Source organism: Salmo salar, chromosome ssa19 (assembly GCF_905237065.1).
Source record: "Salmo salar chromosome ssa19, Ssal_v3.1, whole genome shotgun sequence".
NCBI classification, from domain to species: domain Eukaryota; kingdom Metazoa; phylum Chordata; class Actinopteri; order Salmoniformes; family Salmonidae; genus Salmo; species Salmo salar.
Genome location: NC_059460.1, coordinates 59,991,607 through 60,013,809, shown reverse-complemented (window position 1 = coordinate 60,013,809; position 22,203 = coordinate 59,991,607). Strand labels below are relative to the sequence as shown.

Here is a 22,203-nt window from a genome sequence, read left to right as displayed (position 1 = left end):
TCCTGCGTCTCCTGTCAAATCTGGAGAGATGGAGAGGAGACTCCATCCCAGATAAAGTAGGCACCATTAAGTTGAAGAGAGCAGTAACGCTCCAACCCATGAGTGAGCATCTGGTGTGGGGCCGCCTACCCCCAAAGACAAAACTCTCTGTGGGCAGTACTGTTGTTGTCGAGCCCAGCACGTCTCGTTGTGTGAATCGACACATACTAGTGGGGAGAGTAGTTACGCCTCTGTGGGGGGATGGATGGCTACCTGTGAAGATAGTGAACCCAACAACATCACCAGTTACCCTGAGACGAAATGCTAAAGTGGCGGATGTGTATCCTTGCATTGCATTGGAGGATTTTGATGATGTCAAGCAGCAAGCAGCTTACCAGAACGTGGCAAAAGTTCAATGTGACAGCTCACACGGCAGTCTGACAGCTAAGAGTTCAGTTGGTGGCAGTGTAGTTCATGGCAACAGTACACTGAGCAATCTTGGACTTCAAGGCCTGTCTGTTGAGGAGTGTCCAGTTTCACAGTTCTGGAAAGATAAACTTGTCAATTTAATTGGGAAGTATGACGCAGTGTTCTCTAGACATAGCCTAGATTGTGGTGAGGCAAAGGAGTTCTGCCATCGCATACGGCTGACTGATGACCGCCCATTTCGATTACCTTATCGTAGGCTTTCTCCAGCTCATTACCAAAAACTCAGGGAAACACTGGATGATATGGAGGAAAAGGAAATCGTCAGAAAATCCAGCAGTGAGTATGCCTCACCATTGGTGCTGGTATGGAAAAAGAATGGGGACTTGCGCCTATGTACTGACTTTAGGTGGTTAAATGCCTGCACAGTAAAGGATGCTCATCCCCTGCCTCATCAGGCTGATGTACTGGCCGCGCTGGGAGGTAATGCCTTCTTCAGCACAATGGACTTGACGTCAGGGTATTATAACGTGCCACTGCATGAAGAGGATAAGAAATACACTGCCTTTTCCTCTCCTTTAGGTCTGCACGAGTACAATCGGTTACCTCAGGGCCTCTGCAACAGCCCGGCTACTTTTATGAGAATGATGCTGACCATCTTTGGTGACCAAAACTTTCTAAGTCTCCTTTGTTATTTGGATGATCTGATGGTTTTTGCTAAGACTGAGGAAGAGAGTCTGCAGAGACTTGAGATGGTTTTTCAGCGGTTGCAGGAGCACAATCTTAAACTGTCTCCGTCTAAGTGCAAGTTTTTGAGGAGGTCTGTTAAGTTTTTGGGTCACATCATTTCTCAGGAGGGTGTAGCCACTGACCCTGCTAAAGTTCAAACTATTTTGAATGTGACTGAGAGCGAGATGATGGAAGCTGATGGTGTCACTCCGTCTCCTAGCAAAATCCGTTCTTTTCTTGGTATGGTAGTATACTATCAGCACTACATTGAGAATTGTTCCATGGTTGCTAGGCCATTGTTTCAGCTAACTACAGGTCAGAAGAAGCCTAGGAGAGGCAAGGGTAGGAGGAGGCCTGGTCCCTCTCGCAGGCTCACTGCTGCAGACTGGACTGCCGAATGTCAACTCGCTTTTGAAGCTTTGAAATCAGCACTAGTTGACCAGGCACTGCTGGCTCATCCAGATTTTTCTCAGCCATTTTTACTTTCTGTGGATGCATCTACTAGTGGTTTGGGAGCTGTACTATCCCAAGTGCAAGATGGGATGGCAATAGCCAGGCCAATAGCTTTTGCTAGTAAATCTCTTAATCATGCACAATCCAAGTATCCTGCTTACCGGCTGGAATTTCTAGCCATGAAATGGGCCATTCATGATAAATTCAGCCATTGGCTGCGAGGGCATAAGTTTACTGTGTGGACTGACAACAATCCACTCAAATATATTCTTACAAAGCCGAGACTTGATGCATGCGAGCAGAGATGGGTTGCAAAGCTGGCACCCTTTGACTTTGATATCCAGTACATACCAGGTCCCAAGAATGTCGTTGCTGATGCTTTGAGCAGAGAGCCATTTGTCCGCTCCACAGTTCTGCACCGACTGACAAGAATTCCATATGATGTCCTGCTGGAGGAAGCCAGAGGTCTTCGAGTGGATGATGTTCAAGACATGTTCCGCCTCTCCTGTGAACAGCCCGAGGCTGGCTGTGGAACGTCTATGGCTCCTGGGAGTGAGTTGAGTAGAGCTGGAGACGATGTCAGTGGGTTGGTTTCCTGTGAAGAGGTGTCTGCTGTCCTCCATGCTCACCGCCGATGGGATGATGGTGCCACAGTGAGGGCCATTTCACATGCGCAGCACCTTGAGAAGTTGATGTCCATGGGTCAGAGCCCTTTACCTGTCTTTACACACAAGGAGTTGTATGATAACCAGTCACTGGATCCTGTCATCAGCAGAGTTATGTTCTTTGAAGATAGAGGCCGGCGCCCATCTAGGAGAGAGCGAGTCCTTGAAGCTAATGAAACAGTTTATACTCTAAGACAGTGGGGAAAACTCACCACGTGGTTAGGGATCCTGTATCGTGTCTCAAAACACCCAGTGAGTAAGAAGAAAATATTCCAGTATGTTGTACCTGTGTCTTAGAGGCCTTGTGTTGAAGGGAGTTCATGATGATGCTGGTCATCAGGGTCAGCAGCGCACATTTTGGCTTATGAGACAGCGGTTTTACTGGGACTCTATGGAAAAGGATGTCAAGGAATACGTGGCCCACTGTAAGAGATGTGTGTTGAGTAAACCATCTGAGCCTGAAGCAAGAGCTCCACTTGTCTCCATTGTGACAACGGCACCTTTGGAACTTGTGTGTATTGATTTCTGGACTGCAGAAGATTCAAACAACAAGTCTATTGATGTGTTAGTAGTGACTGATCACTTTACTAAGCTGGCATGTGCGTATCCGTGTCCAAACCAGTCTGCTAAGACTGTGGCTTGTGTTCTCTGGAATAATTTCTTCTGCATTTATGGGTTCGCTGATTGTATCCATTCTGACAGGGGTGCTAACTTTGAAAGTTCACTTATTGCAGAATTACTTCAGTTATCTGGTGTTGGAAAGTCCCACACCACACCTTATCATCCCATGGGGAACGGTCAAGCAGAACGTCTAAATTGCACACTGGGTGGGATGATTAGAGCTCTGCCAGCTAGGTCCAAGACTAAATGGCCTCACATGTTGAACACATTGACATTCTCCTATAACTGCACTGTTCACGAGACTACTGGGTTTCCGCCCTTCTTCTTGATGTTTGGACGCACCCCTAGGTTGCCAGTAGATGTTATGTTTGAAAGTGTGCTGTTGGATGGGGACACGGTCGATGTGGATAAGTATGTCCAGTCTTTGGGTGAGGATCTGAGAGAAGCCATGACATTGGCTCAGCAGCATGCAAGTAAGCAACAAAAGAGACAAGCCGAGGTCTACAACAGACGGTCGAAGGGTCATTCGGTAGAGAAGGGAGACAGAGTTCTACTTGCTAACAAGGGAGAGAGGGGCAAGAAGAAACTGGCTGATCGCTGGGACAGTGCGGTGTACATAGTTGTTGCGAAGAACAGCTCACTGAACACATATCGTATACAGCACCCTACCACTGGACGCATCAAGACGGTGCATAGGAACCTGATTATGCCAGTCAACTTTCTGCCTTTGCCTTCTTGGGAGGAACCTGAGAGTCACGGATCTCTATCGAGTGGTGACGTGTTCTCTGAGATGTCTGCAGCGTCCAGCAAAATGGATGGGAGTGACGCAAGGACTGTCCACTGGGTAGCAAGCCTTCCTGAGTCTTCTGGGAGGATATTCCAAGAGGATGGTGAAGTCCCAGTTGATGGAAGTGAAGTGGAACAGCCATATGTCGTCCCCTTGAGTGAGGTGTGCTCAGTAGAAGTGGACCAGAGAGAGATCCCCAAAGCCTACAAGAGTTCTGATAGCAAAACTCCATTCAGTGGGGATGGTGCTGTGACAGATGTTAACTTGGTTGAAGATGCTTTGTCAGTGTGGTCTGTGGCAATCTACCAGGATTCTGATCAGTCGTCTGACACTACTAGTGTTGAGTCTGTAACTGAAAGTGTGCTGGCTCCGGATAGGCCGAGTTGTAGTATTCCCCAACCTGAGGTTAGACCTCTGAGCACGGTTAGTGCTGTCCGTGACATTCCTGCTAGGTTTTTGGGTGAGGGTGTTCGGACTAGACTAGGTAGATTTATTAAGCCAGTGAATAGGCTAATCCAAACTATGTTTACACAGGAAATGAAACCGTTCTTGGTTTCTCAGTGACGGTAGGATATTGCCTACCTTTTCTTTTTTTGTGTGTATGTGGTAATCTAAGTGGGTCTTAGAGTGATTTGTGGGTTGGTCTAATATTTTTTACAATTCATGTAACTTTGTGTGTAGTTCATCAGCATAAAATGTATTTGGCATTTTTTTGTATACGGTTGAATAAGGGATTAGCTACCTCTTAGTTTTCCTAATCCTTTGCGGGATAGCTTTCCAGCTGATCGACCATTTGTGGGTCTAGAATTAAGGGACTACACTGGGTTACTCCGTCGCTCTGTGGGTGTGAATTTTTTCTTTTTCTTTCTTTGCTTTGTTACCTTCGAGGTAATGTGTTTTGTTTTGTGCCTATAATTTAGTGTGGAACAGTGGGGGTGAATGTAGTAGAGTGATGTTGTTCCCCTAGATTATGCACCAAGTTGCACACAAGGACAGTTCAAGTAGGCCAGGTCAAGAGGGGATGTTAATAAGTTAATAACAATAATAATTCAATGTGTTTTCTTTATTTAATTACAGCTGCATAGTTAATGTTATTTTTCGGTGTACAAACATTTTTTGATATCTATATTGTAAATACACCTAATTGTAAAAGTTTTGTATATTTTGGTTTGGTCCATCGCCGGTTATTTGTCTTTGTGTACCTTCTTATTGTTCTCTTTTGCCTGACCTTCAACTAGCAAGGTGCCCGAGAGCTGTGACTGCACCAAGGGCTAACATGTGTGTTGTCTCTTCGTGTGCAGGTCGAATAAAAATGATCCAACCATCAGAATTCCAGTTGTGGCAGTGTCCTAAGTAAAAGTACACAACGCAGAACGAACCACGCTACATTGGCAAACTTCAGACGGGCATGTATATGTGCTTTCTTGAGCAGGGGGACCTTGCGGGCGCTGCAGGATTTCAGTCCTTCACGGCGTAGTGTGTTACTGTCAGGGATTTCTTCGTCGTCAGACGATATGGCGAAATCTTCGTCGGAAAATGAGGACCAATATGCAGCAGAGTTGAGAGTTCATTTTGAACATTTAACTCAAAAATGAACATACAAAAATAACAAAAAACGAACTCACGATTTACAGACAGTCCTGTTAGGCTCACTCACGCTAAACAAGAAACAATCTCCCACAAATACACAGACAAACACACCCAACTAATATAGGACTTCCAATCAAAGGCAACACCACACAGCTGCCTTCAATTGGAAGTCCACCCCAATTAACCAAACATAGACATACAACCAACTAGATCAACATAGAAATACGTAGACAAGGAACAGTGCCCAAAAACCCCGGAATACTAAATCAAATGCCCTTTTAGAAAAAACACCACCCCGAGCCACATAAAACAAATACCCTCTGCCACGTCCTGACCAAACTACAATAACAATTAATCCTTATACTGGCCAGGACGTGACAGTTACCAATTGTTTTCTTGGTGTCTATGGTCCCAGCTGCCTTGAGATCATTGACAAGATCCTCCCGTGTAGTTCTGGGCTGATTCCTCACAGTTCTCATGATCATTGCAACTCCACGAGGTGAGATCTTGCATGGAGCCCCAGGCCGAGGGAGATTGACAGTTATTTTGTGTTTCTTCCATTTGCGAATAATCGCACCAACTGTTGTCACCTTCTCACCAAGCTGCTTGGCGATGGTCATGTAGCCCATTCCAGCCTTGTGTAGGTCTACAATCTTGTCCCTGACATCCTTGGAGAGCTCTTTGGTCTTGGCCATGGTGGAGAGTTTGGAATCTGATTTGATTGATTGCTTCTGTGGACAGCTGTCTTTTATACAGGTAACAAACTGAGATTAGGAGCACTCCCTTTCAGAGTGTGCTCCTAATCTCAGCTTGTTACCTGTATAAAAGACACCTGGGAGCCAGAAATCTTTCTGATTGAGAGGGGGTCAAATACTTATTTCCCTCATTAAAATGCAAATCAATTTATAAAATTTTTGACATGCGTTTTTCTGGATTTTTTTGTTGTTATTCTGTCTCTCACTGTTCAAGTAAACCTACCATTAAAATTATAGACTGATGATTTCTTTGTCAGTGGGCAAACATACAAAATCAGCAAGGGATCAAATAGTTGTTTCCCTCACTGTAGGTATTCTTAGTTGATCCGGCTTTCTAACAGTAGAGAGGTTAAACCTGTTCTTAGAAAGCTTTCTGGCTGTAAGTGCCAGATTATGATCAGATAGCCCAGTAACCATATTGAATGATTTAGTCACTCTCTCTGGTTTATTACTGAACACCAAATCAACCTGTGTTTTAGAGCAACAAGTCACCCTGGTTGGCCCTTCAACTAGCTGTGTAAGGTCAAAGGTATTAGTGATCCGTTTGAGGGTTTTCCTACAGGACTTGTCTTCATAAATAATGTTAAAATCTCCCATTAAGCTGACCTCTTTCCCAAAATCACATTCCCTAAGCATGTTATTAAACTGATCAAAAAACACTTTTGGTGGAAGGTGGTCTATACATTCCAATAAGGGTAAAATACATTTGGGGAGACAGTGTAACATTCAGGCCAATACATTCTAGTTCATTATCACATGACCACTCAATTTGTTTACATCGGATATGTTCTTTAATGTAAATTATCAGACCCCCTCCTCTTCCTTCAGTCCTGTCTCTCCTGAAAACATTGTAGCAAGGCACAATCAAAGCAGCATACGGAGAGTTTTTATGGAGCCATGTCTCTGAAAGGCAGAGGAAGTCAAGGTTGGAGTCTGTGAGAAGATGTTGAATTTGATCACTTTTTGGAATGACATTACGAATGTTCAAGTGCCCCCCTAGTAGTCCCTTGGGCTTAGCTCGTGGATCCCAGATGACTCGAGTGATTGACACATTGAAAAAAGTGCAATTTTCTTTTTTCTGACGGCTGGGTTTAGGCCGTTTTCATTAGGGGCAGTTCGGTAGCACAATTAACTATCCCTCCCGCAATGCACTGGATGCGGGGAACTAATTAAAAGAAGCAGAGTCAGGGATCACATATAGCGACTTGGGTATGTTTGAAGAGTCAAATTCCATCCTGGAGTCGAGAGAAACCATGGAACCATAGCACTCACCCACTTACGCAGCGGCGACGATCAGTGGACGAGGCCATCCACTGCTTTCCACTCTGGTGAGTATCGCTGGATCGGCGATGTTAGGCCCAGGATTGAGTTGCACATCCCCGGTGAACAGGAAGGTAGTGAACAGGTAGTTTAACAGTTTCCGATAAATGTTGGACTTGTGTTTGTTACTCCTAAGCGGTTCAGTGGAATAGGGAGCGAGGTAGACTTGGCCATTATTCAGAACATTATGGTATGCTGTGCACTGTCCGTTCCCGTGGAACGGTGAACCAATGTGTTTGGTGTTGATATTCTCCGGCAGTAGATTGATTGTGTCATCCCAGCAAGGACGCACTGAGATCATCAACAGAGCAGGTACATAACTGACAATCATGGCAAAGTACTGGAGATAAAACACATAAACGCGCTTCAAATCTTTGCATGAGTTACTAAGCTGAGGTCGGCATCAGGGGCGAAAATCTGATATCAACTTTGGAGGGGACAATTACATGACATTTTCTCAAGAGCAATTCCTGAGGGGGACACCAAAAGTAGTGCTGTAACACATAGCCTACATTGTAATATGGTAAATGTATATTGAGGAACCAAAGAAATAAGGTGTTTGCCGTACTCCTAACTACCGGTACCCAAAACTACACAACTAATCACAACAGCAATACCATTGCCTTTAACAAATCTTAGTTCAGTCACCAGTTTAAGTTGAGAGTGGGGGTATCCATGGCATTTTCCAATTATGTTCCTATTTTACAAGTAAAAAAATTGAGAACCTTTCATAATGTTGCCAAACAAAGACTCAACAAACTTACCTGAGACTCCCTGTCTCTGCCAGTCTGTCCCTGCATATCTGTCCCCAACTCTGCTGTCTGTGTGCCATCTGTTGCCTGCTCTGCCTAATGACATCATTGTGAAACATTTCCATTAGAATTTAATTTCTTTCTTATGAACATTTTATCAACTAGTCTTTGAGATATTAGGCTACTAGGGTTTTTACTTTGCGTTTTGGTGTACTGAAAAATACTCTGATGTCCGTCTTTTATTTTTCTGCCATTTTTCTACCTGGCTGGCTGGCTACACACACAGTGTGTAGGTTATTTACAGTAGGAGATGGGCTTCTATCATCTTCAATCATTCTATTTGGGCTTCGATCTAAAAGGTAGCTAGCAAATGTGAAATGGATTAAAATGACAAGAGTTTACAGCTGTATGAGTTCACCATTTACACAACATATGCTGCAACCTTTTGTAATTGTAATAGTTTGTTTCATATTGGCTGGCTTCCAACAATAGCTGAATTTGCAAAGCTAGCGAGCACTAATTCCGTTTCAGTGGTGTTTGCTATAATCTTTGCTACCCGGGTTAAATAAAGGTGAAATAAAATAAATATATAAAAGTTCCCTTGCGACAATTTAGCTTTTGCAACGAGACCATTAAATATATTTAAGACAATGGTAGAAGAGAGTGTAGTTCTGTTCAGTTTGGACTCCAGTTTATCGCTAACCTTATCACAGGGACTTTGAAGCACTAACTTACATCATCTGCATGCCGATCTTGGAATAAATTGACGATAGCAAAGATTCCATCTTTGAAGAGGCCACATAAATGGAATAGGTACTAGCTAGCTTAATAGTTAATATTTGCGCGCTAGCTCTGCATATTCAGCTAGTGTGTGTGCGCGATTGACTGGATTAACCTCACGTCAGTTACGTTCATTGAGTGCCTTTCAGACAGTGGATACGACCCCTCTGTTACCTTGCCAACTAAGGAACTGACAGTGGATCAAACCATTGTGAGGCAAAGGGTGGGGGGGTCGCAATCTTTTGAAACTTTAGAACGCGCTATTAAGTGTCTATAATCAGCACAATTGCTTTCATTGCGTATTATTAATATTATTTAAATTACATAGTTATGTTTCAGTGATATATTGGGGGGGACAAATCATACATTTTTCCCAGGATGGGGGGTCGTGTCCCCCCGGGATTTCCGCTCCTGGTCGGCATACACCTGATGTTTTAGATAAAATAACAGCGTTCGTAGGAGAAGCCGCACCACCTTCCCTGCCGTCTGCCATTTCTTTTCTCCAGCAGTTGGCTGGCAGTCGTCAGTTTTGAAAGAAAGGCTTTTTTTATAAATTCTTGCTTGAGTTGTATCATAAGTTGAACTCTATATATTTCCAAATAATAGAATCAATTGCAGACCCCCTCAAATGAAGGGGGAGTTTCTATTTTGATGACCAAAGTTGAAGGCATGCCTGGCTGATACAACGTTACGTTTTACACACATCTAACTGTCAAGTGAAAGAAATGTCATTTTCACTAGGATCATCACTTTTGACTGATTTGATCAGATTTAAATATTTTCTTGGATATTGGACTGGGAGTTTACTTTGTTATTTGGATGGTTGTCCATATTTTTTCATGAGGCTTTCCCCCAAAATGGAGAGGGAGAGACTTAATAGAAATGCATATAAACCATTTAACCGACTTTTGGTCTGACTTTGTGGTTTGTTAGCAAGGAGTTACGTCAAAGATAATTCTCATTTATTGCAAATTGTGCAGTATAAGAAAGTTATTTTTGTGTATTGTGAAATGTGATTTCACTCGAGCATAGGTGTGTTGTTTACCAGAGAAAAGCAGAATAGCCTAACTGGTAATACTTCAACATACACAGTCATACAGAGCTACATGCTACGTTCAAGGCTAGCAACACAATGACTGCCTGAAGAGCCAATCTAAAAGTGCCTTCAGAAAGTATTCACACCACTTGACTTTTTCCACATTTTGTTGTATGGATTAAATTTAGTTTCACTGGCCTACACACAATCCCCCATAATGTGAAAGTGGAATTATGTTTGTAGAGATTTTTACAAATTAATTAAAAGTATTGTGTCAATAAGTTTCAATTCCTTTGTTATGGCAAGCATGAAGTTCAGGAGTAAAAATGTGCTTAACAAGTCACAAATTGCATGGACTCATCTGATAAGTGTTTAACAGGATTTTTGAATTACTATCTCATCTCTGTACCCGACACATACAGACAATTGTAAGGTCCCTCAGATGAGCAGTGAATTTCAAACACAGATTCAACCAAAGACCAGGGAGGTTTTCCCATGCCTCGCAAAGAAGTGCACCTATTGGTTGGTGGGTAAAAAAACAAACAGAATATCCCTTTGAGCATGGTAAAGTTATTAATTACACTTTCGATGGTGTATCAATATACCAAGTCAGTACCAATATATAGGCGTCCTTCCTAATTCAGTTGCCGGAGAGGAAGGAAACCGCTCAGGGATTTCACTGGGGCCAACGGTGACTTTAAAACAGTTTAACGGCTGTGATAGAAAACTGAGGATGGATCAACTACATTGTAGTTACTCCACAATACTAACCTAAATGACAGTGAAAAATAAGTTTGTACAGAGTAAAAAATATTCCAAAACATGCATCCTGTTTGCAATAAGTCACAAGTAATACTGCAAAAAATGTGGCAATAAAATTGACTTTATGTCCTGAATACAAAGCGTTATATTTGGAGCAAATCCAACAACAAATAACTGAGTACCACTCTTCAAATTTTCAAGCATGGTGGTGGCTACATGCCTGTCATCGGCAAGGATGTTTATGATGAAAATAAACAGAATAGCTCTAAGCACAGGCAAAGTCCAAGAGGAAAACCTGGTTCAGTCTGCTTTACAGACACTGGGAGATATTCAACTTTTAGCAGGACGATAACCTAAAACACAAGGCCAAATACACACTGGAGCTGTTTACCAAGACGACATTGAATGTTCCAGAGCACCCCAGTTAGTTTTGACTTAAAATTCTATGGCAAGACTTAAATGGCTTTGAAGCAATGATCAACAACCAACTTGACAGAGCTTGAAGACTAACATGCAATCCTGGTGTGCAAAGCATTTAGAGACTTACCCAGAAAGACTCTCAGCTGTAATCGCTGCCAAAGGTGATATTAACATGTATTGACTCAGGAGGTTGAATACTTACGTAATCAATAAATCAGTCTACCATCTATACAATTTGATGACCTTTTTCATACAAATGTTAGAATTGGAAATATCCTTTTACATAAGGCATTCTGTGTGGGTCCATTATTGGAATGTTCATATGTGTAATGAACCTGAAAAACCAAATCATACAGTGATATGGGCATTAAATACTGCCACAAGCCTCCTTGTCTACATTTAAATCCACACCAAGATGTCACTTGTAGTAAAAGGATTGCCTTGTTGAATTTGCCAATGAACAAAAGCACAGCATAATCCTGACGCCAAAGCTTTCGGTAGACACTTGGTGCACCCTGCGAGTGGGGAGACAGAACAGACAAGGCAAACGTTCCAATGCTGTTCCAACGCATGCTGAACTTAAAACATTTTACCTTGTCAGCACAGTAAAAGAAAAACTATTAAAACATAAATGTACATTATTCTGTGGCTAGAGTATAGTTGAACCACAAAGACACAAACCAACTTAAGAAAAATAGGCAGAAAATCAGATTCGTGACTCCCCAGTTTTGCTTCTGGAGCAAAGTAAGAAGCATGTGATACATAACAACCCATTCCAGTGCTGCATCTCAGTAGTTCAACGTGTCCTTCTCTCATTCCCTTCATGTGTACTGATCTTTAAGAATTGAACAGGTCAATTGGAAACAACAGCTTTCACCTATCCAGTGTCATAAGATATGTGCATATGAAGGAAAAGACACAACCAGAAGCTACTTAGCTACTATTAGGACTCAATCCTGGAATGTGCTCCAAAAGTCTCAGATAGCTCCCTTCATAACACCTACTAGACTAGGTGGACTTGAATGTGTACAATTTAACAGTTTTTAATCTTGTCCTTTCAAACGGTCAATATGGAAATCAAACAAGGAAACAAGACTTATTGGATTTGAACACACACCAGTGGTGAATCTCAAAAGTCCTTCCTCCAGTCTTCTCCCCACCCTCTCAAAACATCATAGGGAAGCAAGGAGAGCATTGTAGAAGAAGAACTTTTGAGAGTCACACATTGTGACGAAATGGTGGTTTTAGAAGGGTCAATGGGCACACCCAGGGTGTGTCCTCATCTATCGGTTGTAAAACTGAGACGACACCCACGCCAGGCCCCACTTGAGGTTGGTCAACATGAATTTGAGCGCCTTGGTCCACTGCTCCTCTGAGTTGAACTGGGTCTTGATGGAGTAGGAGCCGCCGCTGCCTCCTGTGTCCTCAATCTTGCCCTTCTCGACATCCATCCTGACCCATAACAGAAAAAGGTGCATTAAAACTCAAACCCCCAAGTGTTTATTTCTTGAGGGGTATGAAAGAAACTGGTGAGACATCTACAGCTGCTAACACCACATTTAAAAAAAACTAAGGCCAGGACGCTAAGACAAAATCATCTGCAGATTTCTCATGCTAGTGACTAGTTGGAGGCAAAGGATTAAGCTGTCAAAAGCTGACCAACTCCAGTTATTTCTGTAAGTACAATAGAGTACCACAGTATGTGTCATAATACCCATAAAACATAGTGGTCAAACAAGGAAATGGTTCCAACTGTTTTTTCACCATCGGTTTTTCCCCATAGAACATTTTGGAAACACTTAAAATTAGGGATGTGTTTCATGTAGGCTTACCCTTGTGTGACGTTTCGATAACCGTGTAAATATCTGTAGGACAAGGTGACTTATCAATATATTTGCCGGTATTTAGCCCCCAAAAATGAAATGCTAATTGGCTCCTAATGTGGCTATCATAAAGAACTACAAATGCCATGATGATCTGGACGAGACTGCCGAGGCAAAGGTAAGAATCTCTGAATTAACTATGTTAGCTAAATTTAGTAATGAATAAATTGGCAAATTGGCTTTAAATTGACAATTCAGAGAGTACAGTAATATGTTTCACCTCAAAGAAAAGTGTCATGTTTAAATATGAGATGAGGGCAAGCAGTTCAACACAGGTAGGTCACATTCACCATTTTTGGCAGTATATTATGATCTATTATGACATCACATCCACATAAGTGTGTGAGATTCTAGAAGTCTCATTATTTGTGAACCAATTATGATGTCACAACTGATCAATAAATTCCAAATGTTCTGTTTGAACTGCTGAAAATAGAACACTAGTATCCAAGACAATCTAGAAGATTCCTCCTGAGATATAGTTAACACAGTAGATCACCATAAAATATAGAAAGTGCTACTAGACGAAAACTTAGTTGCAGAACGAGGTTAGAAAAATATAACTGTCAATCTCCTTGATGATGAGGAGATTCTTGCAGCCGCTACAGGAACATAATGCTTTAACAGGGAACCTTGGAGCTGCCAGTAGCAACTCCTTTCAGCCTGCCCTGCCATCTCAACCCAAGGCCACTGAGAAGCTTCCAGTGCTCAAACAAAACAGTTTAAACACCTCCAGAATCCCAGTACTGGAGTTGACTGAAGAAAGAAAGGGTGCTCTGCAGCGACTTGCCAGTTTGAAGGCTGTGGAAAAGAAACCACATCCTCCCTCCAGAATCCCAGTACTGCAGAAGAAGAGGTCCATCTGCAATGGGAAGAGTCAAGGACTGCATGTAGCTCCAACATCTCAGCAGTCAGGGAAGGCTACTGTTCCTCCCATCCGGAAGCCACTGCAACCCATCCGTACCAAGAGGGATCAAACCTGCGTGGTGAAAGACATCTACCTCCATAGTACCAAGCCATTGAAGGCAGTCCATGGAGCCAATATGGTCTCCAAGATGCCACTGCCTCCCATTAGAGCCAGAGTCACTGTGCCAAACAGTGATGCCAAGAAGAAGCCATTCCAGCCAGTCAGACCAGAGGGCAGCCCTCGTCCTGCTTATAGAAGGCAGGTTGTGAAGAAACACGTTCAGTTCAAGACTCAGACCCTAACTGTACAGGATCTACCGCCATGCCCCGATGAGATGGTATGGGACGTCTTTAACTCAGAGGCTGAGCAGGTGATGGCATATATGAAGGCCAAGCTGATCAGTGTCACCCAAGAATTGAAACTGATTAAGAGTGGGGCCAAGATGGATGCTCAGGCATTGGAGGAGAAAAACGCAAAAGTGCGGTTGAGAAAAAAGTTGGAGAAGTTCATCCAGGAGATCTGCCTGATGAAGGTGGATTCTGACGTATGGGAGATGATAAGAGATAACGAAGAAGAGGAAGAAAGGATTAAAGAGGTGAGGAGAAATGGAGAAGAAAGCAGTGTGGCAAGTAAGCCGAAGCAGACAGCCACAAGATACACTGTTAGCAAGCCAAAGGAAGTCAAGAAGGGTTTGAACATGGAAGAGAAAAAGGAGGACAGACAGGTAAAGTAGCTTGACATTCCAAAGCCATGCTACCTGCTGATCTAGTGTAGTGTTGGTGATCACGTGTGTTTGTATCAGAGGAGGCTGATGGGAGGAGTTATAGGAGGATAGGATCGTTGTAATGGCTGGAATGAAATGAATTGATCGGAATCAAACGTGGTTTCCATGTGATTGATGTGTGTGATACCGTTCCTTTTGTTCTATTCCAGCCATTACAATGAGCCCATTACAATGAGCTCCTCCCACCAGCCTCATCTGGTTTGTACATATTGTATATGTTGTCTTTGTTTCCCAGCTGCCCATTATTTGTCCCATCTGATAACATCCATTCATTCAGGTGGTGTTGAAACGTCGATTTGGGATGAGTGCAGCCAACTCCAAGCTGAAGCAGTGTGAGCACTGCGGCCGGTGCTTTGATCCTAGTCGCCTGGAGAAACACAGCGAGATCTGTGCCAAGCTCTCCTCCAAGAGCTCTAGACGAGGGGTCTATGACTCCACCAAGCACCGTCTCAAAGGCACTGTACTGGCTGGCTACGTGAAGCGATCCGTGGTGTGATGCACCAAGGGACCTGAGTCTGTCGCTCTTTTGTATTTTGGATTGAACAGACAGACATACAGTGACTGATAAACCACCAGCTGCCCAAATGAGGACTTCTACCTTGGAATCTGTGAGGGTTCCAATAAGAGGCAGTACTACTAGGAGGCAGTATTGTATCCAGAAACGTCTAAACCAACAGTGTTCAGCAGTTCCTCAAATCTACAGAAACACCTGTATAAAACACCTCAATAAAATCAAATCCAAATACTCATGTAAATCATTCTGTCAGATGTGTTACTAGTGCAGGAAAATAGAATAAATGACATATTAAGAAACAAGGGAACGTATTTGTCAAATCTGAATAGGACAAGGAGTGATTTTTTTCATGAATTGGAAAAATGAAGAAAGGAACTAATTATTTTAGTTGTATAACTTACCAAATTTACACAAATAACTGAAGTTGGTCAGCTTTTGACAGCTTAATCCTTGGATTCTCGGCATAATCCATAGATGATTACAATTCAATGATGTCTGCTGGACTAGTTGACTAACCTGTAGGGCAGGCAGAATCCCGTGTCTCCCTTCTCCACCTCCTCCTTGAACTGCTGCACACAGTCCAGGAAGGCCACCATGGCATGGTCAAACTTGTTGTCCCAGAAGAAGCGCAGGCCCCCTGAACAATACAGTGGTAGCTCCTACACACACAAGAAGAGAGAGAGAGCGAGTGGAATGTACCATATACAACATGGCCTATTCACTGGGGTGGGGTTGACTTGGGCCAGTCTTATGAGTATTGCAAAATAATATTAAAAAGGATAGTTCACTATTTTTTTCCCCACAGCTCATATATATAGCTTGTCTCCATATAGTCGCCAGCAGAAAGTGTGTTCCTGTGCCTTTTAGTGTGAGACCTCACTTGCTGGTAACAAGCATTACCTTGGACTTGTCTGTAAGTGACTCCAGGTAAGAGTGGTTTCCATATGGGACCAGGCGGTATCTATAGAGAGAGAGAGGTTCAAGAAATCCAGCAAGATGTTTTACATTATTTTAAATGACATATTGTACAATGTATCATGTTTATTTGGATATGATAAAATATCTGATTAAAATACAGTTACTTCTTTGGCAATTGAACATATTACATGGCGTAGAAGGGTGTCTATAGAGAGAGAGGTTCTCCTTGTGTGTGTGTCATGTCTGACCTCTGGAAGCGTAGCCCCATCTTGTTGGCGAGGGCGTGGAGCAGTAGCACGGTCTGACCCCAGGCGGCGTTGATCTCGTTCCACTCGACGGGGACACTGGGTAGTCGGCCCAGACGGAAGTTATTGATGGTGCCAAACTGGCCACTGTGCCTGGGGACCAGAGACAAAGTTATTATAAGCACTAAAACCTATCAATGTAAAAGATGCCATTCAAAATTCTATGTGAAGACAAGATGAGGGGTGAGAGACAAGAGGCAGCCGTTCATTCTAAACGCTAGCATGCAAACGCCACCACTTCAAACAGAGATTAAGTCGCTAAACTGACATACATTGGGTCAATAATTAATGTGTGTGTTTGTTTGTGCACGTCTGTGTATTTTAGTGCATGTATAAGCGTCTGTAATGCGTCGGAGTATGTGTCCTTACCAGATGTGGAAGGTGGCGTTGAAGACGTTGGTCTTCTTCAGGCGGTCCAGTTGGATCTGGCAGTATCGCATCTGGTTGTCCACACTCTTCAGCTCGTCATCCAGCTCCAGCTGCTGCCGCTTGAACTCACTGTACTCCTTCTGGTACCTGGAGCACACAGACACACATCACTCACACAGGCCAGGGGAGGATAAGGGATTCATTCGTGAAATTGAATTATATTGTGCATAGGCGGCGGTGTTGATTTGGTGTCTCCCTCTTTTTCCTCATCCCATTCTCCTGTCTTGCAATATACCAGTGTTTCCCAAACTTGGTCCTCAGGTTCACAAGAGGTGCACGTTTTGGAGTTTGCCATAACACTACATGGTTGATTCAAATTATCAAAGCTTGATAATTAGTTGATTAGGCTGTGTAGCGCTAGGCCAAAAACCAAAATGAGCACCCCCTTGGAGTCTCGAGGAACAAGTTTTTGAAACCCTGCGTTATACAATCTCAAAATGTGAGTTCCAAGTAGGGTGACCGGTGTCCCATTCATTTCTTTACTAAGTGCATAATGTTGAGACAGCGGACTTCCAAAGCTAATTTTACGCTCTAACCCGTGTGAGACAGGATGACAGCCGCCACAGCCAAAGTGCTTTGAACTTAGAAATACAACAGCCAAAATTCCTCAGAGGTGGAGGACAGACAGCCAGGACTCACTGCAGTTCCTCAGTGTCTAGCTGCTGGGAGTGGCTGCGTCCCTGGACCAGGTCCTCGGCCACGGCAGCCCTCTGCTCTTCCACCGCCTCCAGCTCCCCCACCAGTGACGACTCCTCCTCGCCCAGTTTCTGGAGCTCCAGCAACAGGCTGTCCTCCTCCTCCTCCTTCAGCTGGGACAGCAGTTCCAGGCAGTTCCTAGTAGAGGATGCACACCGTAGTCAGACAAGGAAAACACACACACGCTCACAGACAAAGAAAAAGACACATGAAAAACACGAAACAAACATAGACCCCTTTCCCGGGCACGTCATGTAAAGTTGCGTGCACAGTTCGTCATCAGAAACCTCTGTTTACCTAGCAGTGGATACAAGCACATGCAACTTCAAATGCAGCACGTGCAAGTTAACGAACGCGAATTCAGATGTTATCGTCCACAACGTCGCAGATGTCAGAGGATCGATCACCTAGCAAGCCAGCGAGGCAAGATAAAATATCACAAATAGAGCTGGATAAAGCCAGAAAAATAAGATAACTTGTTTTACATAGCTATAGCCCTCGGTCTTTGTGTTTTCACTCGCTCACTGTTAAGTTTGTCAAGGTCCCTACTTCAACATTAGCTATCTGATGGTTTCTCTGGATTGATGGCTTCTACGGTTGTGGCTAGATGGGAGTACAGCATTTTAGCCTAACCCTTTTATTAACATAATTCTCCTAACCTGCTACGTAAATTATAATAACCTGCTAAGTAAATTCTCAATCTAGCTAGCCACAGCCGTAGAAGGGAAAGGGGGATACCTAGTCAACTGAATGCGTTCAACTGAAATGTGAATCAGAGGGGTGTAGGCTGCCATAATCGACATCCACGTCTCTCGGCACCAGGGGAACAGTGGGTTAACTGCCTTGCTCAGGGAAAGCTCGGGGATTCGATCCAGCAACCTTTCGGTTACTGGCCCAACGCTCTAACCCCGGGGCTACCTGCCACCTATCAAGCCACCAGTTCTGAGAAACCATCAGTGTCACCACACCGGGATGTGCGCACATCAATCGAACGTGAACAACAAAATTGCCCTACACATACACAGGCATCAAAAACACTCTCATATCCACACAAATGATTCATGCATGCAAATAAGTGATCCTCTTTTGACACACAATATTGCTCCAGGCAACAAAATATTGGTGTAAACTAAGACCGAGTGGGTCTCCCTGCCTAAGAAAATATTTCTAGGGCAAATCCTGCTGTGTGTTACATAGTGTAGTACACTTTGACTACCCACTAGTTCTGTAATGTTAGTGTAGTTGCAGTGTATGACTACTCACTTGTAGTTCTGGCACTCGTTCTCTGTGATGTTGAGCTGCGTGTCCAGGTGGTCTAGCAGGGTGTCTGTACACTCCTCGCACAGCGGGTGGTCTACGTCGGTCTGACCTGACATGATGTCAAACAGATCGCTGGTCACCTTCAGCCTCCGACTGAGGTTCTCCATGGTGCCTCCGTCCGACGCTTCTCCAATCAGAGTGAAGCTGTTGGCACTCTCTGTGGACATCATCCTATGCACGCGCACACACATACACACACACACACGAAACTATGTAGGCATCATCCTAGACCTAGAGGGTATGATAGTTCAAGTTGCGAGCAGGGCATTACACTGTGTAGGCAAAGCAGATTGGAAGGTAGTAAGTCAGACATGATGCTACCTTGCAGGAGGGATGTATTTTCTTGAGACGCCATCTTGCTTTGTTTCCACAAAGGTTTCCTGAAGGAAGAGAGGAAAATCAGAACCCTTTCAGGTGTTCTAAACTCAATTTCTATGAACGATATTGCTGTGAAACCTGGTTTCAAAACCATCTTTCCATTGGATTGAACCAACCCAGTGTCTCACCTCTGGAGCACTTTCTGCCTCATTGCTTTCTGTCTGCTTGCTTGGTGTCACTGTGACCAGAGGAGCTGATGGGACAGAAGACACAGACTCACAACGCTGATCTCCGTCTCTTCCTCTGTAGCTCTCTCCAAAGCATGTGCACACACCCACGCTCTCTCAAACATACACTCTGGTAAACATACCAATAAGTTCCTGGATGGTGACACGGTCGAGCACATTGAAGGATGTATCCAGCTTTAGAGGCTGACTGCAGCGCTGACACACGAAGCTGACCTGCATGGTGGTACTAGAGGACTTGGAGCCCTCCATAGCAACACTGGAAACAGAATTAACAGTGTTAGCCTGCGGGCAGACTACTCGTGACTGGTGGTTTTGCTAGCACAGTTTAGCTTACCCCATTCATAGACGCCAACTACTTTATCGCCTATTGACGACAGTATCTACTGACGGGGTGAATTTTGTTAAGAACCCCGATGCTTGCTCTAAACATTAACATGCATCGCTTGCAGTACTGTTTTGGAAACATAAGCTACATACCTTTCATATCAGCGAGAAATAAATGTCAAAAAACAAAAGGTAAAAGACTACACCTATATAGCGTTAGGGTTACCACACGGCCATATTTCCATGTTACAGCGTTTGTTGACGGAAAACAGACAGTGGACTGACTATATGTGTTAATAAACTATCTGCGTCTCCGAACACCTGTATGTAAAGGGAAGAGGACGCCACAAACGTGGGGTGTAATCATTAGTCCAAAGAGATGCAAAACTTCAGTAGAACCTCAGTTCTTTTTGACAAATTCAGGTAGGTCCCATCCCAGTTTCGTTCCGTTTAAGAAACTTTTTGCAATAGAATCAGCGAAATGAATACATCCATGCAATGTTGTCATTGACAAGTATTATCGGCAGGAACTGCGTTAAAACCGGTTAAAACAATGTACAACTGTGATATTATTTTTGATGTGATATGGAAGTAGAGGTATTTATAGAACTGTACCGCAATTGAAAATCGATTAACGTTTACATTCTGGCTTCCAGAGCCAATTCGCCTTTAAACAGAACATGTACGGTCCGACCATGGACTATAAGAAATAATGTTAGGCTCATTTAGAACATGATTGGGCTAATGTTAGCTAACAGTAGCTAGCTGGCTAAAATACGGTACTAACTCGGCGGTTGAAAACAACACAGTGTCAGTAGCAAAGTCTCATATTTATTTATATTTCAACAACAGAAAGAGTTAAGTATATCAAAATATATCTTTATTTGACATGACTTTAATAGTTTTCTTACCATAGGACTTTATTGTTGTTTTTAACGGATATGACGCCTTTAAGATTGCTCGCGAAAGGAAGTTGTCATTCTTCAACGGGAAGGGTTGTTGTCACGCGCCAAAATAGTTGCGGGAAAACTAAACTGAATCCAGGAGAGAAGCAAGATACAAAAGTACTGTAAAGTTTTACTATTTTCTTCATTCACTCAGTATTTGTGTCAGGTGTAGTGTCATAATATGTATTTGCTCTATTGGTGATCTTATTGAAATCAAACAGTCTCGTCATTCATTACATTATTATGCCTGTCTCCACTCAAACTCAAGTTGCGTAATTGGCGCTAGCTAGCCACAGCAACAACATTGTGTAACGTTAGTGCCCGGCCTGCAGTTGTTGTTAGCAAGCTAGCATGCAAGGACACTGACACACTAGTCTTAATATTTTTTATATATTTGGCAAATTGTATCAACTCTTTACGAATAACAATAGATTGCTATTAGTTAACGTTACAACACTAACTAGTAGGAATGTAGGGCTCGATTAAATCAGATCTGCTTCTTTAGCCAACATCAGCATAGGGGTTGTTTTTGACGTGTTGGAGGTGGAACCGTTTATGGCACGTTCAAAACAACTGGGAACTTGGAAGAAAACGAGCTCCGACTGGGAATAATCGTTTTGAATGGTCATCCAACCCGGGAACTCTGGCCTATTTTTACTGCTCCGACTTTCTGGCCTGAAGATCACTGATGTCATAATTTGACCTCGTATTTTTCCGAGTTCCCAGTTGTTTTGAACGCGGCATTAGACCTGTCAAATCCACAAGTGGCTCCCGGAATTATACCTGGAGTGGACATAGCCATTGGCTGCAGAGAGTTGCAAAAACAGAAATCCCATGCAGTCTTGTTTACACAAATTCGAACTCTGGAATGTGAGATGTAATCTTCACCTGGATTAGGATGATAGAAACGTCATTATTTAGTTTAATGATTTTTCAATTTGAGCATAATTATTTATATATAGCTAACACGTTCTGAACGTCTAATGCCTAGTTCATTCATTATAGGCACTGCATTACGTTGCGCCAGATATTCATTTAAATTGGGACGTCCACAACTGAGTGGAATCACAATTCCACCCTTGCGGTTGAATTGTCCGTTGCGAGACGGACGCCGCATACTTTGAATTTGCGTTTTCTTCAGTCCAGCCAGAGTGACTAAACCACAGAAAAATAGGAAATGTGTGGTTTTCAGTGCCTTTATGGAATAGCTAGCAACGTGTAAACAATTACTCATTCTTGTAAGTGAGTACTGTATTAGAAATAATGTTAAATAATACACATTGGCTGTTAAGACAAGTCTATTATGACTGTTGCCTCCCGTTTTAAGTTTGATGGCAATGATGTTTTTTGTTGTGATAATTATTAAGTGGAGGTCGCTAGCTACAGTGGCATCTTTAGCCTATATTTTAGCTAGTTAGCAGCTCTGCAAGCTAGCTTGATCTCAGACAAGAGACAGGCTCTCTTCCTTATTGAGTTACAAATATTACAACGTTTTTTAGACTTTACCAAAGTATATTAAAAAAGTATTTGTTTAG

General features: G+C 43.1%; 3 protein-coding genes across 6 annotated transcripts in view; 2 read left to right on the top strand and 1 right to left on the bottom strand.

Moving 5' to 3' along the window:
• Window positions 1–10,758: 10,758 nt before the first annotated feature.
• Window positions 10,759–20,656, bottom strand: becn1 (beclin 1, autophagy related). 2 transcript variants are annotated; one of them, NM_001139818.1, is given in 11 exon segments: window positions 10,759–12,527; window positions 15,680–15,822; window positions 16,064–16,124; window positions 16,330–16,479; window positions 16,756–16,902; window positions 17,455–17,649; window positions 18,775–19,002; window positions 19,153–19,211; window positions 19,338–19,402; window positions 19,520–19,653; window positions 20,633–20,656. In NM_001139818.1, coding segments are annotated over 10 exon segments (1,344 nt in total). In that variant the 5' UTR covers window positions 19,647–19,653; window positions 20,633–20,656; the 3' UTR covers window positions 10,759–12,358.
• On the top strand, window positions 14,532–15,344 carry LOC106579156 (zinc finger C2HC domain-containing protein 1B-like). Its single transcript, XM_014158762.2, has 2 exons — window positions 14,532–14,589; window positions 14,927–15,344. The coding sequence occupies exons 1-2, from the start codon at window positions 14,563–14,565 to the stop codon at window positions 15,143–15,145; spliced, it is 246 nt and encodes an 81-aa protein (XP_014014237.2). The 5' UTR covers window positions 14,532–14,562; the 3' UTR covers window positions 15,146–15,344.
• Window positions 20,107–22,203, top strand: part of LOC106579155 (BRCA1 DNA repair associated) — a 40,816-nt gene continuing 38,719 nt past the window's right edge. Inside the window, exon 1 of one of the 3 annotated variants that reach the window (XM_014158758.2) lies at window positions 20,107–20,144. The gene's annotated coding sequence lies outside the window, so the exon portion shown is untranslated. Of the gene's footprint in view, window positions 20,145–20,708; window positions 20,786–22,203 lie in introns of those variants that run through there. The other 2 variants (XM_014158759.2, XM_014158761.2) reach the window with 2 other exon arrangements.

What these genes read in the sequence shown, in the direction of transcription:
- LOC106579156 (XM_014158762.2), top strand. Translation starts at nt 14,563, where the DNA reads ATGGAAGAGAAAAAGGAGGACAGACAG. An exon ending in AGAAAAAGGAGGACAGACAG is followed by an intron (nt 14,590 to 14,926) that starts GTAAAGTAGCTT and finishes CCATTCATTCAG; the next exon opens with GTGGTGTTGAAACGTCGATT.
- becn1 (XM_014158481.2), bottom strand. An exon ending in AACGAGTGCCAGAACTACAA is followed by an intron (nt 17,650 to 18,774) that starts GTGAGTAGTCAT and finishes ATCCTCTACTAG; the next exon opens with GAACTGCCTGGAACTGCTGT. An exon ending in CTAGACACTGAGGAACTGCA is followed by an intron (nt 16,903 to 17,454) that starts GTGAGTCCTGGC and finishes TGTGTGCTCCAG; the next exon opens with GTACCAGAAGGAGTACAGTG.